The sequence below is a fragment of the Prionailurus bengalensis genome, chromosome F2, assembly GCF_016509475.1.
Source record: "Prionailurus bengalensis isolate Pbe53 chromosome F2, Fcat_Pben_1.1_paternal_pri, whole genome shotgun sequence".
Lineage (NCBI taxonomy): Eukaryota > Metazoa > Chordata > Mammalia > Carnivora > Felidae > Prionailurus > Prionailurus bengalensis.
Genome location: NC_057353.1, coordinates 66,480,620 through 66,495,520, shown reverse-complemented (window position 1 = coordinate 66,495,520; position 14,901 = coordinate 66,480,620). Strand labels below are relative to the sequence as shown.

The 14,901-nt window shown below is 43.5% G+C and overlaps 1 protein-coding gene across 3 annotated transcripts in view; it reads right to left on the bottom strand.

The window, feature by feature from the left end:
- The window catches only part of TBC1D31 (TBC1 domain family member 31), a 77,219-nt gene extending 75,123 nt beyond the window's left edge, over positions 1-2,096 (bottom strand). Inside the window, exon 1 of one of the 3 annotated variants that reach the window (XM_043601685.1) lies at positions 1,822-2,096. In XM_043601685.1, coding sequence (XP_043457620.1) covers positions 1,822-1,898 — 77 coding nt within the window. In that variant the 5' untranslated portion in view covers positions 1,899-2,096. The remainder of the gene's footprint in view (positions 1-1,821) is intronic. The other 2 variants (XM_043601686.1, XM_043601687.1) reach the window with 2 other exon arrangements.
- Between the last annotated feature and the right edge of the window lie 12,805 nt (positions 2,097-14,901).

Sequence of the window (14,901 nt, the reverse complement as noted above, 5' to 3'; positions counted from 1 at the left end):
TGCTAAGACAACCCTGTCTGGTAGGCATTATTAGCTTCACTTAAAGTCTTAGTGATTAACCTGCCCAAGGTCACAGAGTTAGTAAATGGACATTTACTTCAACTAAAGTCCATCTGACTCCACGTGATAACAATGAGCTTTAATGAACAAAAAAAAAGCTACATTTTCATGGAAGCAGCAAATAACATTTGCATAAAACTTGTTTCTTTTCTGTTTTTGAATCTTGCATGTATATCCAGATATTTTTTTAACAGCAAGAAATAGAATTACTGTGGGCTGGCAATAACTTTCAGACCATTTAGAAAATATCAGAAGAAGGGGAGTATTTATACAAACTCCAAGTTTGGAAATGAAAATCCCTGCTGAAGAATCCCTACTCTAAACAAAAATTTTTATCCAATTTTTATTCAGAGTTGATATAGCATTGCTAGGAGGCTGACAGCAATTGGAAACCAAACAAGCAGCCAGTGGGACGTCCAGCACCAGGCTTTGAGCAAACATAGCTGGCACTTAAAGTCTGTTGATTTGTTGAGGAGCAACCAAAGGGTCGACAGCAAAGTTACTAGAACAAGAAACATGAATCCAAGTGATGCAGTAAAGGCTATGAAATTCTGGGAAATTAAAAGCAAGAAGATCAATCTGTGTGCCACCATTGGAACCAAGATGGCACCACTTGGGGCAAAGGTTTCCATTAAAGTCACACCGGAGTGGCTAAGACTCAAACAGTTTAAGTATCTGGGACCAAAATGAAAAGAAAAGCTGAGGAGGGAGGGAAAAACAGGCAGAGCAGAGGATTTTTAGGGCAGTGAAAATACTCTCTGTGATTCTATAATGGTAGAGACAGGTCCTTGTACAGTTGCCCAAACCCACAGAAATACAACGCCAGGAGTGAATCCTAGCATAAACTGTGGCCTTTGGGTGATAATGATGTGTCAACCTAGGTTCATCCACGGCAACATATATTATATATGTCTCTGATGGGGGATATGGATAATGGGGGAGGACTATGCATGTGTGAGTGCAGAGGGTATATGGGAAATCTGTCCCTTCCTCTCAATTTGGCTGTGAACCTAAAACTGTCCTAAGAAAATGAAAGTCTATTAAAAAACAAACAATAACCCAGCAGCAGGGCTGGCCGTACTAGGAGGCCACCTTGCACTGGTAGTTTGTAACCCCCTGTCATCCCTGCCGTACGCACTAACGTGTAAGCTCCAGAAAACCGGAAGTTTGTTTTGTTCCCATGCCGTCCCCCAGAGCTTCCAAGCTTGGGAGAGAGTTGGTGCTCAACAAATAGCTGATGGATGCATGCCTGTCTGAATACATACAATGATACAAGATAGGTAACTTGGGGCACTTGGAAGGGGTCGAAGTGCACTGTTCCCCTTCCCCTGCATCATTCCTCGTGAGTTCTTTTCCAACTGCAATAGTTAACAAATATTTACTGAGCATCTACTGGGCGCCGGGAATACTACAGGGCTATTATGGTAATTAGGCAGAGTCCTGGCACAAAGGCTCGCCCACATCACCAGCCACCTGCCTCCTGCCCCACGCTAATCCTGTCCAGACCCCCGCCCCCAGGACCGGGAAGAGATCTCTGACGAGACCTCGGCTTCCGGGGCACAGCGAGACTCAAGCTACCAGCCTTTCAACAGATCACCCAGGCCAGGGATCTGGGGCAGGGTCAGAGGCAGAACCCGCCCTTCTACCCGGCGCCATACACCCCTTCCGAAGACCATCCCCAACAGCTCCTCCAACGCCTCTCCAAGGACGCGGACCCGCCCCTCGCGGCCTCCAGGCCCCTCCGCAGCCCATCGCCTTTACCCGTCCCGAGCGGCCGGGGAGGGCTTGCGGTGCCACAACTTGCCGCTCTCCTTGTTGCCCAGGTCTGTGCTCTGCATGGCGAAGCCCCCCGCGGCCGCCGCCGCCCGCCCGATACACCACCGACCCGGCGCCTTCCCAGCAGGCCTCGCGCTCCCGGCCCGGGAAATTTGAGCTCGGGCCCTGGCGTCCCGGATCCCCGCCACCCGACCAACCGAGCGCTCAACGCCGCCCTTTTTATTCCCAGCCAATATGGAGGCGCGTTTCCTCCCAACTCCGCCCAAGCGACCCCTGCCGCTCTGGACGATGGAACCGGCCAACGACCTTCTCTTAGATTCCACCCCTTTTAGAGGTTCACCCCACCAGCCCCGGGGCCCAAAGCCTTCTGGGAATTGTAGTTTTCTGCGTGTGGAACCGGGGTATCAGCGATCTGCTTGAGAACTCTGCACTCCGAGGGCGCCGTGGGGTTTTACGCTCCCGATGGGAGCAATAAAAATGGTTTTCTCCTGTGGTCTGTACATTCCTTTCTACACTGCGTTTAGGGATTAAGGGGTGTAGAGACAACTAAAGAGAAGGATCCAAATACATTGAGACTTGAAGTGTTTTTCTTATAGAGTGTTCCTTTGAAAAGAACCTCTATAGTGTACGTTCTTGGCCTTTTCACCATCGTCGTGATTAGTTTTTCAATTCCGTAATCTAACAAGGTGCACCAGTATCATGGAATCTAGCCTACCAGTCACGGACCAGAAAAGCGATGTCATCAACAATCAGCTGCATTGACGCCAGAGTTCTTTTTTGTAAAAACTCAGCATTTCTGGGGCGCCTGGGTGGCTCAGTCGGTTAAGAGACCGACTTCCGCTCAGGTCATGATCTCACAGTCCGTGAGTTCGAGCCCCGCGTCGGGCTCTGTGCTGACAGCTCAGAGACTGGAGCCTGCTTCAGATTCTGTGTCTCCCTCTCTCTCTGACCCTCCCTCATTAATGCTCTGTCTCTCTCTGTCTCAAAAATAAATAAACATTAAAAAAAAAAAAAAACTCAGCACTTCTATCTGCCTGTGAGGTATCAAGCATTCTTCTTAGTGCTCATTTAATCCTCATAGCAAACCTACAATGCTGGTAGTACTATTCCCATTTTTTTGTGCTCTGTGAGTTAATGTATTGGTCTTCTGAGGCTGCAGTAATAAATTACCACAAATTGGTTAAAAAATTTAAAAAAAAGGTACTCTTATGGTTCTGGAGGCCACAGTCAGAAATCAAGGTGTAGGCAGAGCGCTCAATCCAGCGGATCCAGGGAAGATTCCATTCCCTGCCTTTTCCAGCTACTGGTTTCCTTGACTTGGGACCACATCGTTCCATTTCATCCCTCGATTCTCTGCCTCCATTTTCACATTGCCTTATCTTTTTCCCCTCAGTCTCCAATCTCTCTTGCTTTTCTCTTATAAGAACACCTGTCATTGGATTTAGGGCCCACCCAGATAATCCAGGATGATTTCCTCATTCCAAGATCCTTAATTTTACCTACAGAGACTGTTTTCCCAAATAAGGTAACATTCACATTTTCTGGGGATTAGGTCATGGATATGTATTTTGGGGGCCCACTGTTCAAACCTACTACAGGTAGGTGCTTCTTGTATCTCTGTTTTGCAGACAAGGAAATTGAGTTCATAGGAGAGCCAGGATTAGATTTTTAGTCTTTTCATTCTTGGTCCCCATGTTCTTCTACAACAGAAAAATTAATTTTTACAAAATTATATGACCATCATATTTGAAAAGCTCAAACTTTACCAGAAAAGCAAAACTCTCACAAAAATTTTCCAATGCAGATTTTAAAACTTTTTGTGTTGTTACCAAGGGGTGGCTCTGAGAGACCACACAACTGAAAAAAATTTTTTTTGTTAATGTTTATTTATTTTTGATACACACACACACACACACACACACACAGCATGAGTTGGGGAGGGGCAGACAGAGACAGAGACACAGAATCCAAAGCAGGCTCCAGGCTCTGAGCTGTCAGCACAGAGCCTGACCCAGGGCTTGAACTCACAAACCATGAGATCATGACCTGAGCTGAAGTGGGATGCTTAAGCGACTGAGCCACCCACATGCCCTAAGACCATACAACTTTTAATAACCTTTTGCAGAAGAGACAATCACATTCCTCATTTTTATTTATTGGATTTGAGATGATAATAAGTTATGTGTATGAATGTTTGCATTATTATTCAGGAAACTTAGGGTGCTAAACTTATGGGTGCTTAATTTGAAATAAAGGTTTTTTTCTATCCCATGCAGGTAACCAAGCAACATTTTTATCAGTAGCAGAGACAAATGTGCTGAATGATTTCCTGAACTACTTTGGTTTAACCTGTCTGCAGTCAAGCTCATATCGGCTGTCACAGCCCATGCGACCATCCTACTCAATTTCAGGTGTGTGACAAAGAGGTTTCTATATTACAGATCTTCTGGACTCCCACTTTGCACTTGTCTTTGGATTTAGTTGAGCCAAATCTGAAGGTCAGGCTGGCAACTGAAGAAACATGCACCCATAGCTGCCAACCTTCTACTTACTGTAATTTCCCAATGTTTATAACCCAAGTTGGTAGACCATTTGGTAGTTCCTTCCTGAATCATTACTCAGTCAATGACTGATGCATTCTATACATATATTTTTCAGCTAAATTGAGGTGTAATTGACATTTAATAAACTGTACATATTTAAGTTGTATAATTTTATGATTTGACATAAATAGACTCCTATGAAACCATCATCATAATCAAGATAATGAACATAGCCATCACCCCCCTCCAAAGTTTCCCCTTGCCTGTTTGGAATTCAATTTTTTTTTATCCCCACCCACCTTGCCTACAGGCAACCACTAATCTGCTTTCTGTATCTTAGTTAATATTTTCTAGAAATTGATGTAAATAGGTCCTAAACTATGTACTCCTTTTTTTTTTCTTTTGGCCTGGCTTCTTTCAATTAGCATAATTATTTTGAGAATCAACTATGTTGTTGGGTATATCAACAGTTCGTATGTTTTTATCATTGATATTCTATGGTATTGATATACCACAATTAATGTATCCAGTCACCTTTGATGAACATTTGGAATGTTTCCAGTTTGGGGCTATTACAAAGACAGCTGTTATGAACATTCCTGTACAAGTCTTTGTGTAAACATATGTTCTCAGTTCTGTTGGGTAAATTCTTAGAAGTGGAATGACTGGGCCATATGGTAGGTGTAGGCTTAACTTTTTAAGAAAGCATCAAATGTTTTCAGAGTAGTTGTGCCATTTTACATCCCCACCAACAATGTAGGATAGTTCCAGGTGTTCCACATCTATGATGAGTCTTTGTGATTACAGCCATACTAGGAGTATTGTGGTACCCTCCTGGTGATTTCAATTTCCCTTTCTGGAATGACAAATGATATGTCCAGCATCTTTTCTTGTGATTATTTGCCTTCTGCATATATCTTTGGTGAAGTATATGTTCAAATATTTTATCCATTGTTTAACTGGTCTTTTTTTTTTATTGAGTTTTGAGAGTTCTTTACATATTGTGGATACAAGCCGTTTATCATACATGCACTCTGCATATATTTTCTCCCAGTTTGTGGCTTGTTTTTTCATTCTCTTAACAATGTCTTTCAATGAGTAGATGATGTTAGTGTTCAAGATCAACCCAACAGTGTTTTGGAGTTTTTGGTGTGATATCTAAGAAATCTTTACCTAACTGAAGGTCACAAAGGTTTCCTCCTGTTTTCTTCTTTGTATGTATTTCAACTACATTCTCAAAGGAATGGAAAGTTGTGCATGTCCAAGGGATTTTGGGGTTTTGCTTTACAAAGTCCTTCCTCTTGTCCTCTTGCCTATCCCACTTCCATTGTTGAAGGGAGCCTTCTTTTTTGCTGTGATAATATATAATCTAGAAAGAGAAGAACTTCCATTGTGTCTACTTTTTTTTTTTTAAGTTTAGATATTTATTTGGAGAGAGACAGAGACAGCGTGAGCAGGGGAGGGGCAGAGACAAGGGGAAGATTCCAAGGAGGCTCTGAGCATGATAAGCACAGAGTCTGATGTGGGGCTCAAACCCAAGAAACTGTGGGATCATGACCTGAGCTGAGATCAAGAGTTGGACACTCAACCAAGCCACCCAGGCGCCCTCACTTCATCTGCCTTGCTAGAGGGAATTTAGTGGACATTTGGAATGCTCAACATCTGAAAACCTTTTCTGTTTGGGAAAAATCCCAAGATATTTAGAAGGTGAGGGGCAGCTATTCTCTTTCCCAATTTCTTGGCAACCAGTTCTCTAATATGCCCAAACCTAAGCCATTCAAGGAGTGAGCAAGCAAATCAGGTTATCAGGATGATAACCAAGAACAACTGAAAATACAATTCAAATATTTATTGCAATTTCTCAAAGAGCACCAAGTAGAAAGCAATAGATAACCTTTAGCAAAGTTCTTCAAATACCCTTTCTCACCTCACTCAGTTAGGTTAGATTAAGTTATGCCACAGTAGCTAGCCACTCCAAAAGTCAGTGGCTTAAAACAACTCAGTGGTGTGTTTAGCTCATATTGTCTCTAAGGGAGCTAGGCCGATGGAGTAGCCACCATTACAAAAGTTTAGGTTGCTGTCCAGAGGGTGGAAAGAGAGTTCTAGAGGGTCTCATACCACCAATTGAATGCTCTAGCCCAGAAATGTCACTATAACCTTTACTCTCAACTCACTACCAGAACTGTGGCTCCATCCAAACACAAGGGGCCAGAAGTGCAATCCTATTAAGTTAGTTATCTGTAGCTGCAACCACCAAAACTGTGAGATGCTGTGAGAAAGCAACCACCAAAACTCGGTGGCATGCAACAATAAACATTTACTGCTCACTCATCTGGGATCGGCCAGGCTGTTAACTGCAGCATAAAGTTAACTAATAGAGTTAGTTAATGGTTCAGAACCATTGGTGTGGTTCTGAATTCTTCCAAAAGACCTATTGCATGCACCAGAAAATAATTTATTGCTAGCTTGGGTTAAAAAACTCTGGGAACTGGGGCGCCTGGGTGGTTCAGTCGGTTAAGCGTCCGACTTCAGCTCAGGTCACGATCTCGCTGTCCGTGAGTTCAGTTCGAGCCCCGCGTCGGGCTCTGGGCTGATGGCTCAGAGCCTGGAGCCTGCTTCCGATTCTGTGTCTCCCTCTCTCTCTCTGTCCCTCCCCCGTTCATGCTCTGTCTCTCTCTGTCTCAAAAATAAAACAAAAACATTAAAAAAAAAAACAAAACTCTGGGAACTATTATAACAAGATTCTGTTTTATCTCCTTGGAAAAAGGGTTTATTTGCACATTAAAAGGAGTGTTGGTAAACAAAGATGTTGACAGCACTTAAAAAACAATAAAGCACTGAGTGAGGTTGGGGAAGGGTACGGTAAGACTGTAGACATGGATATCCATGTCTATCCAGCGCTGTCCCTATCCCTGTCCCCCACCACCTCCAAGCTCCTCAAATGCAGTATGACACACACTTCTGAGAAATGCTTCTAGCCCACCCCTCACTGGTCAGATGATTGGCTCAGGGGTGGGGCCTGACTCAGCTGAGCCAACCAGAGCCCTTTTGGGGGGTTTTTAAAGTTGAGACCAAGGCCAGCAAGTTTCCTCCCTCTCTGGTAGACTGGGAGCTGCCAGAGACAGTACCTCCAACTTTGTGGTGAGAGCCAGTCTGAGAGAGGGTAGCTAAAACGCAAAAAAAAGGGGGGGGGAGGGGCAAGAAAACCAGAAATAGTAAAAGAACATTCTGGCAGCATTTATGTCCCTTGTTCTAACTGTCCCAGAAGCTAATCTGGACTCCTGTCCTTCCTATACTGTGGTTATTTGAGCAAAAACATTGCCTTCTATTTTCTAAAGTAGAGGTAATTGGAAGGAAAACAAGTCAGGGAAGGCTTCAGGAGGTGGTGATACTTGAGCTGAGTCTGGAAGGATAAATAGGGGTTATAAGGCAGAGAAGTTAGGGAAGGAAACAGCATCTGCAGAAAGGCAGGGGCATTTGTGAAACAACATGGAACCTTCTAGAAACTAGAAATGCTGAGTGCAATCAAAGCACAGATGCACAAGGAGTTATTATGCATGTAACATGCTTAGCACCTACAAAGCTCTCAAAAATAATAGCAATAACTATTATCATTATCATTATTATTATTATTATTATTATTGTGGGGGTGAGAGGCAGAAGACTGAGACACATGTAAAACTAAGAATATAAAAGTCCCATATTGCCATGCTAAGGAGGTTGGATCTTATTCTAAAAGGTTCTAGGGAAACTGGTGGTTTCTAGACATATCCCTCTGTAGTAGAAAGATCATTTAAGAGTTTAAAGCTTGAGGGGCACCTGGGTGGCTTAGTCTGTTAAGCATCTTACTTTGGCTCAGGTCATGATCTCGCAGTTCATGGATTCAAACCCCACATTGGGCTCTGTGCTGACAGCTCAGAGCCTGGAGCCTGCTTCAGATTCTGTGATTCCCTTTCTCTCTGTCCCTCCCCCACTCACACTCTGTCTCTTTCTCTCTCTCTCTCAAAAATAAATAAACATAAAAAAAAAAGAATTTGAAGCTTGAGGCAGAAGGAGGGTGAGACAAAAGTGATGAAGGGTTGACCAGGGCAGCCACCATAAAAGGAATCCAAGCAGGCAATAGTTAAATGACAAGGGTACATTGACATATTGTGTGGGTAAGCTGACACTGCAAAGAAAAAGTTCTGTTTCATCGGTAACACAGGGATGCGTGTCATACTGCTAACTGATGCAAACCCAGGCAATGTTTTCCATTTCCCAGACGGCTCAGCTGTTTGGCGTGGTAGGGATGGGGGGTGGGGGCGGGCAGTAAGGCAAAAGCCATAACAGGTTAGCTACGACATGGTGCACCTGCCCCACCCTTTTAACATGACTCAGAACAGAAGAAAATCAAAGAGACATGCTCCAAGTTGCTTAAATAAATATTCATGTCTAGGTGTCCTCATAAAACATACATGAAAGCAACCAAGGGCAGTGTTTCATGTGTAATCAAAAGGATTTGACAACTACAGCTGGAATTGTATAGTATCAAAGTGTGTGGGGGGGTGTGGTGTTGATTTTGACAGGCAGCAAGATCATTCCCACGTACGATGAGAAACTGCTGCCATAGACTGTGGTTTTTTTAAAAGACCTCCTGCAAGCCAAAGGAAGGAGGAGACCACAACATGACGGAATGGGCAGTGGCTGCAAGTTTCCAGTCTTTGCAGCCTTTCCACGTGGCCAGGAGAGGAGGAGCGTGTGGAAATCTCGGCCCCCATCATGTCCACAACTGTCCTAAGAAGGACAGCCTATAGCTACCTCTGTCTTAGCGACAACTGCATGATATCCCATCTTATGGACGTGTGGTGTGGCATGAGTTTATAATCCCTCTGTTGTTGACAGTTGGGTTTAAAAAATTATTTGCAAACTTGATGCTAGAGAAATTAATACCTCAGCGTACTATTGCAAACTTTATGCTGGAGAAATTAACACCTAAGTGTACTATTGTACTCTTGTAGGCGCTAGTTTCAGGTCGCTTGGAAAGGTTCTATTGGAAGCTTAAACCTTTCAAATTATGCTCTGTCAGTGGTGGCCTGTTCCAAAGGCCTCCCTGGGCAGAGGACTGTGGAGTCAGGGAATGCTGGGAATATCTCCCACAGGACTGAATAACTAGCTTTGATTCACAGGCTCCTAAAAACATTTATGGGCTCAGAGGACAGGCTATCAATCAAGTGTGACAGGACACCATAAACCGTGAGTAAAATACCTCTAATTGCTGTAAGGGAGGAAGGCAGACTGAGCAAAGCATTTATTGTCCATTTAAGTATTCGAGGGCAGCGTGGCTTCTTTTGTCCAGTGCCCACTCTGGGTAGCATGTGGAAAGAGGCCACAGAGCCGAGTGAGGATGACTGGTAAGGAATCCACACCTAAGAGACCAGGCACTTCGGTCTCTTCTGGTTTTTATGTGGCCTTACTCAATAGTAAAAACCATCTCCCCTAAATATATTTTTTTAAGGAATTTTTTTTTTAGGGGAGCGTGGGTGGCTCAGTAGGTTAAGCGTCTGACTTCAGCTCAGGTCATGATCTCGTCGTTTGAGCCCCACATCGGGCTCCGTGCTGACAGCATGGAGCCTGGAGCCTGCTTCGGATTCTGTCTCTCTCGCTCTCTGCCCCTCCCCCACTCGCAGTCTGTGTGTGTGTGTGTGTGTGTGTGTGTGTGTGTGTGTGTGTCTCTCTCTCTCTCTCAAAAAAAATTTTTTTAAAAATTAAAGAATTTTTTTAGAGCAGTTTTAAGATCACAGAAAAATTAAAGGAAAGGTATAGAGATTTCCCCACATACCTCCTGCCCCCACCTGTGCACAGCCTCCCCATTATCAGCATCCCCACCAGAGTGATACCTTTGTTACAACTGATGAACCTACATGGACACATCATAATTTCCCAGAGCCCCTGGTTTACACTATGGTTTACTCTTGGTGTTGTACATTCTGTGGCTTTGGACATTATAATATCCAGAGTACTTTCTTTGCCCTAAAAATCCTCTGTGCTCTGCTCATCCATCCCTCCCTTCTCCCCTTTACCCAAGTAGTTTGGGTTTTATTATATTGATGGCTTTGGAAAATACTGCAAGCAACTTTCTTTCTTTAAAAATTTTTTTTCCCAAAGATTTTATTTTTAAGTAATCTCTACACCCTATGTGGGGCTCAAACTCACAACCCCAAGATCAAGAATCACATGTTCTACCAGCTGAGCCAGCCAAGCATCCCTGTGCAAGCAATTTTCTACATGAGCAAAGAGAAAGATAAGATAGGGTATGCACAATGGGATTACCACTTTCACCTGTAGACCTTAGAAGGGTGTTACTCTGCCCAAACAGGCCGATTACAAAGGCCTTGCTGGGCAGAGGGCTGTGGAGTCAGAGAATGCTGGGAATATCTCCCATAGGAGTAAATAAATTTGACTCTAACTCATGAGCACTGTGAACACGGAGTCCTAATTTCACATATTCCACCCTGTTCTCCCCATAAGTATGTTGCCTGAGTCCACTGCTTACTAGTACTCTAACCCTGGGCATAATATTGAACTTCTCCGTGCCTTGATTTCTCCATCTGTAAAATTGGGATAAAAATAGGAGCAACCCCAAAATTGTTTAGAGTTTAGAACAACTTTGGCACACAGAAGTCCTCAGTGAATGCTAGCTGTTATTACTACTATTATTATTTCTTGTATCTTTCTTTATTAAACCATCCAGAATGCCAGACTTTGCTGATTTTTACCCACAGACAAGAAATAGGCAACCAGGGGCGCCTGGGTGGCGCAGTCGGTTGAGCGTCCGACTTCGGCCAGGTCACGATCTCGCGGTCCGTGAGTTCGAGCCCCGCATCGGGCTCTGGGCTGATGGCTCGGAGCCTGGAGCCTGTTTCCGATTCTGTGTCTCCCTCTCTCTCTGCCCCTCCCCCGTTCGTGCTCTGTCTCTCTCTGTCCCAAGGATAAATAAACGTTGAAAAAAAAAAAAAAGAAAGAAATAGGCAACCACATTATGCTTTTCTCACTGGCAGCACAGCACACAGCAATTACTTGGAAGGCTCCATGACCATCACTTAACGCTGTAGATATACAAAAAAACAATAGTCCAGTAAAAACTTGTACGCCCAGAACGTCTCTGGTGCTGCCTTCATCTGTATTCTCATAGCATATCCTGCTAAGCTATGAAGGGAATTCATTATTTGCATGATAATCCTGTTTATTCCCCATTAACACACCACACACACACACACACACACACACACCCTAAATATTGTATTATTTCTATTATTTAAGCCCCTCTAAGGAGAGTACCAGTGATGTGCTGATAAATTTAACAACTGGCTCTCTGGACAAAATAAAGCCCTGGTTTGTAGCATTTGGTAATTTCTGTGGTAAAAGTACTCCTACTATTCAAGGCCAATTTCAAGCTACCAATGTGATGCCATTGGAAAGAGGTGAGCAATAGTACACTATTACGTAGTATGTTCACCATGCAGATACGATGGACATAGAAAACTTCAAGAGCATCAATAATAGTAAAATATGGTATAGGAATTAACAAATGATATGTTTTATTTTTCATTTTTAAAAATGTTTTATTTTTGACAGAGAGAGAGACAGAGCATGAGCAGGGGAGGGGCAGAGAGAGAGGGAGACACAGAATCCGAAGCAGGCTCCAGGCTCTGAGCTGTCAGCACAGAGCCCGCCGCGGGGCTCGAACTCACAGACTGCGAGATCATGACCTGAGCCGAAGTCGGACGCTCAACTGACTGAGCCACCCAGGCGCCCCAAATGATATGTTTTTCAAGAAATGATATGTTTTGAGTGTTTCCTTTAAAATATAATTTATTTCCATCTAAGTTTATATAATTCAATTTTTGATAAAGCCTGTATTTAATAATCGTCTCAGAAAAATCCTGAAAATTTAACAGTTGGCTTTTGTGAGCTAATACGAGCCTGCTCTAGCACTGCACCGCTTCCTTCTCATTTCAACGACTTAGACATTTGATGTTTCAGTTGTATGTTGCTGTGTAAAAATTACCTCAAAATTCATTGGCTTCAAGCAAACATGATTTCCTAAATTTCACCATTCTGTGAGTTGACTGGGCCCAGCTGATATACCACGATATAGCCTGACTCACCACGATACAGCCGTGGTCACTCGTGGTTGCGTGCAGCTGAAGGCTCACCTGGGGCTGAAACATCCAAGATGGCTTCTCACCTACCTGTGCCTCCGTCCACGCGGCCTCTCATCATTCAGTAGTCTAGCTTGAGCTTCTTTACACGGCCCTGGGCTCTTAGAAAGGAATGTTTCAGTAGGTCAAGCCTGAGTGTGGAAGTGTTTCACAAGCTGTTGCATGCATCACCATGCCAGCCAATGTCCCATTGGCTAACGCAAGTCACATGGTCAAGTCTAGCCTCAATATAGAACGGAACTAGACACTCTCATGACCTTAAGAGATGTGTTTTGTTAGAGGCTTCTAATGTCATGGTTGACCACAGATGACCTCAGGAAGTCCCAGAGGCACATTCGGTGGGAGAACATATAGGAATAAATCATCCTTTGAGGAGAGGGAGGTGGGAGGGTTGTTTCACTCTGTGTGTGTGTGTGTGTGTGTGTGTGTGTGTGTGTGTGTGTGTGTTGGGGGCATAAGGAGGAGTTGCCAAGGAAGGAGGGGGAGTGGACAAGCATCACATGTAACTCAGTGGTTCTCAACCAAGGGTGACTGCCCCCAGAGGACATTTGGCCATGTCTGCAGACGTTTTTGGTTGTCATAGCTGAGAAGGTGGGTGCTACTGTCACATGGTACCAAAGATGCTGATAATCATCCTCCCACATGCAGGGAAGCCCCTCACCAACAAATAACTGTTTGAGCCGAAGTGTCTACAGTGCCGAAGCTGTGACACCTGCATGTAACCTAATGCACGCACGAACTCGGCTGGTTAGTATGTACTGTCCCTTGCCAACACATTTTTTTTCCTACTGCCTTTGACAGCACGTACCAGATATAAAATGCTTTCAGAGCTCTCTAAATGCATGTTCAGCCTATTTGGACTGGCTTCAGACAAGCGTGACAGCTGTAGCTTTTTTGGCTCCAATGCCTTGCCAGTCAAGCATATGCATGTTTGCACATTACATCTGCGGCATCAGCAATAACATCCCGTGATCAAAAGAGGTTGTATATCCAACTTTCACTAAAACATTTGAATTACTTTTCCTCCAAGTCTTCCAGCTCTCAGGTGCTTTGCTATGTCTCTTTGCTTTCTCCAGGTAAGCTATTCTGTTCTATTCCTCATTATATTAAGATTGCATTTGTCCTCTCTCTGCAAAGGAGATCCTCATTTGCTAGTTCAATAAATGTCAGTGGAGCTCCTGTGTGGGAAAGGGTTGTTCCAGGTGCTGGGGAATGGCAGTGAACAAGACAAAATTGCCCTTTCCTGGAACTTGCATTCTAGTTGGGAAGACAGACAATGACTAAGAAAATAAATAAAGTATATCATGTCAGGTAATGAAAAATGAAGAAAAATTTAAGCGGGGTAAAGGAATGAGCAGGATGGGCGGGCTGATACCTGGATTAAGGTGTTCGGGGAAGGCACTGCTGGCAGGTATTATCTGAGCAGAGATCTGGGCACTGTGCAGGAAGGAGGCACAAAGACAGGTTTTCAACAGTGTCTTCATTGTGCTATGTAAGACATTTATATTGGTTTCCCAGAGACGCGGTAACAAAGTATTGCAAACTGGGTGGCTTAAAATAGTGAAATTCATTCTCTCATGGTTCCAGGGGTCAGAAGTCTGAAATCAAAGTCTGGAGGCTTTGAGGGAGAGTCTGTCATGCTTCTCTCCTAGTTCCTGGTACCGGTCGGCAATCCTTGGCTTAGAGATGCATCACTCTGATCTCTGCCCTTGTCTTTGCATGGCCTTCTCCCCCTGTGTCTGTGTCTACATTTTCTCCTTTTATAAGTATATCAAGTCACTGTTAATCCAATGGACTAGCTCACCCTAATCAACTATGACCTCATTTAAGCTTGATTACATCTGCAAATACTATTTTCAAATAACATCACATTCACCGGGACCAGGGGTTAGGATTTTAATATATCTATTTGGGGAACACAATTCAACTCATAACATGATTGTTTTGGGTTATCACAATAACTAAGAGCACAACAGGAATTAGGAAAGGGGGTCAGGGATGTTAGGCAGACATCCTACAATGTATAAAATGGTCCTGCATCCTTTTGAACATTTCCAATACATTCCTGTAAGTAAAAATCCCATTTGTAATAGCTGAACTAGTACCTAATTCTGTTTTACGTATAAACATGAAGAATATTTACAGGGATTTAATATACTCTAAATTTTCCTGGAATGTAGCTACTGTATTAATTGAGACATGATTGTACTTGTTTTTTTGTTTGACTTTGTTTTTTAATTTAAATACATTTGACATATATCATTGTGGAAATTTAAGGTGTATATACTTACTGTTTCTTTAAAAATTTTTTTAATTTTAAA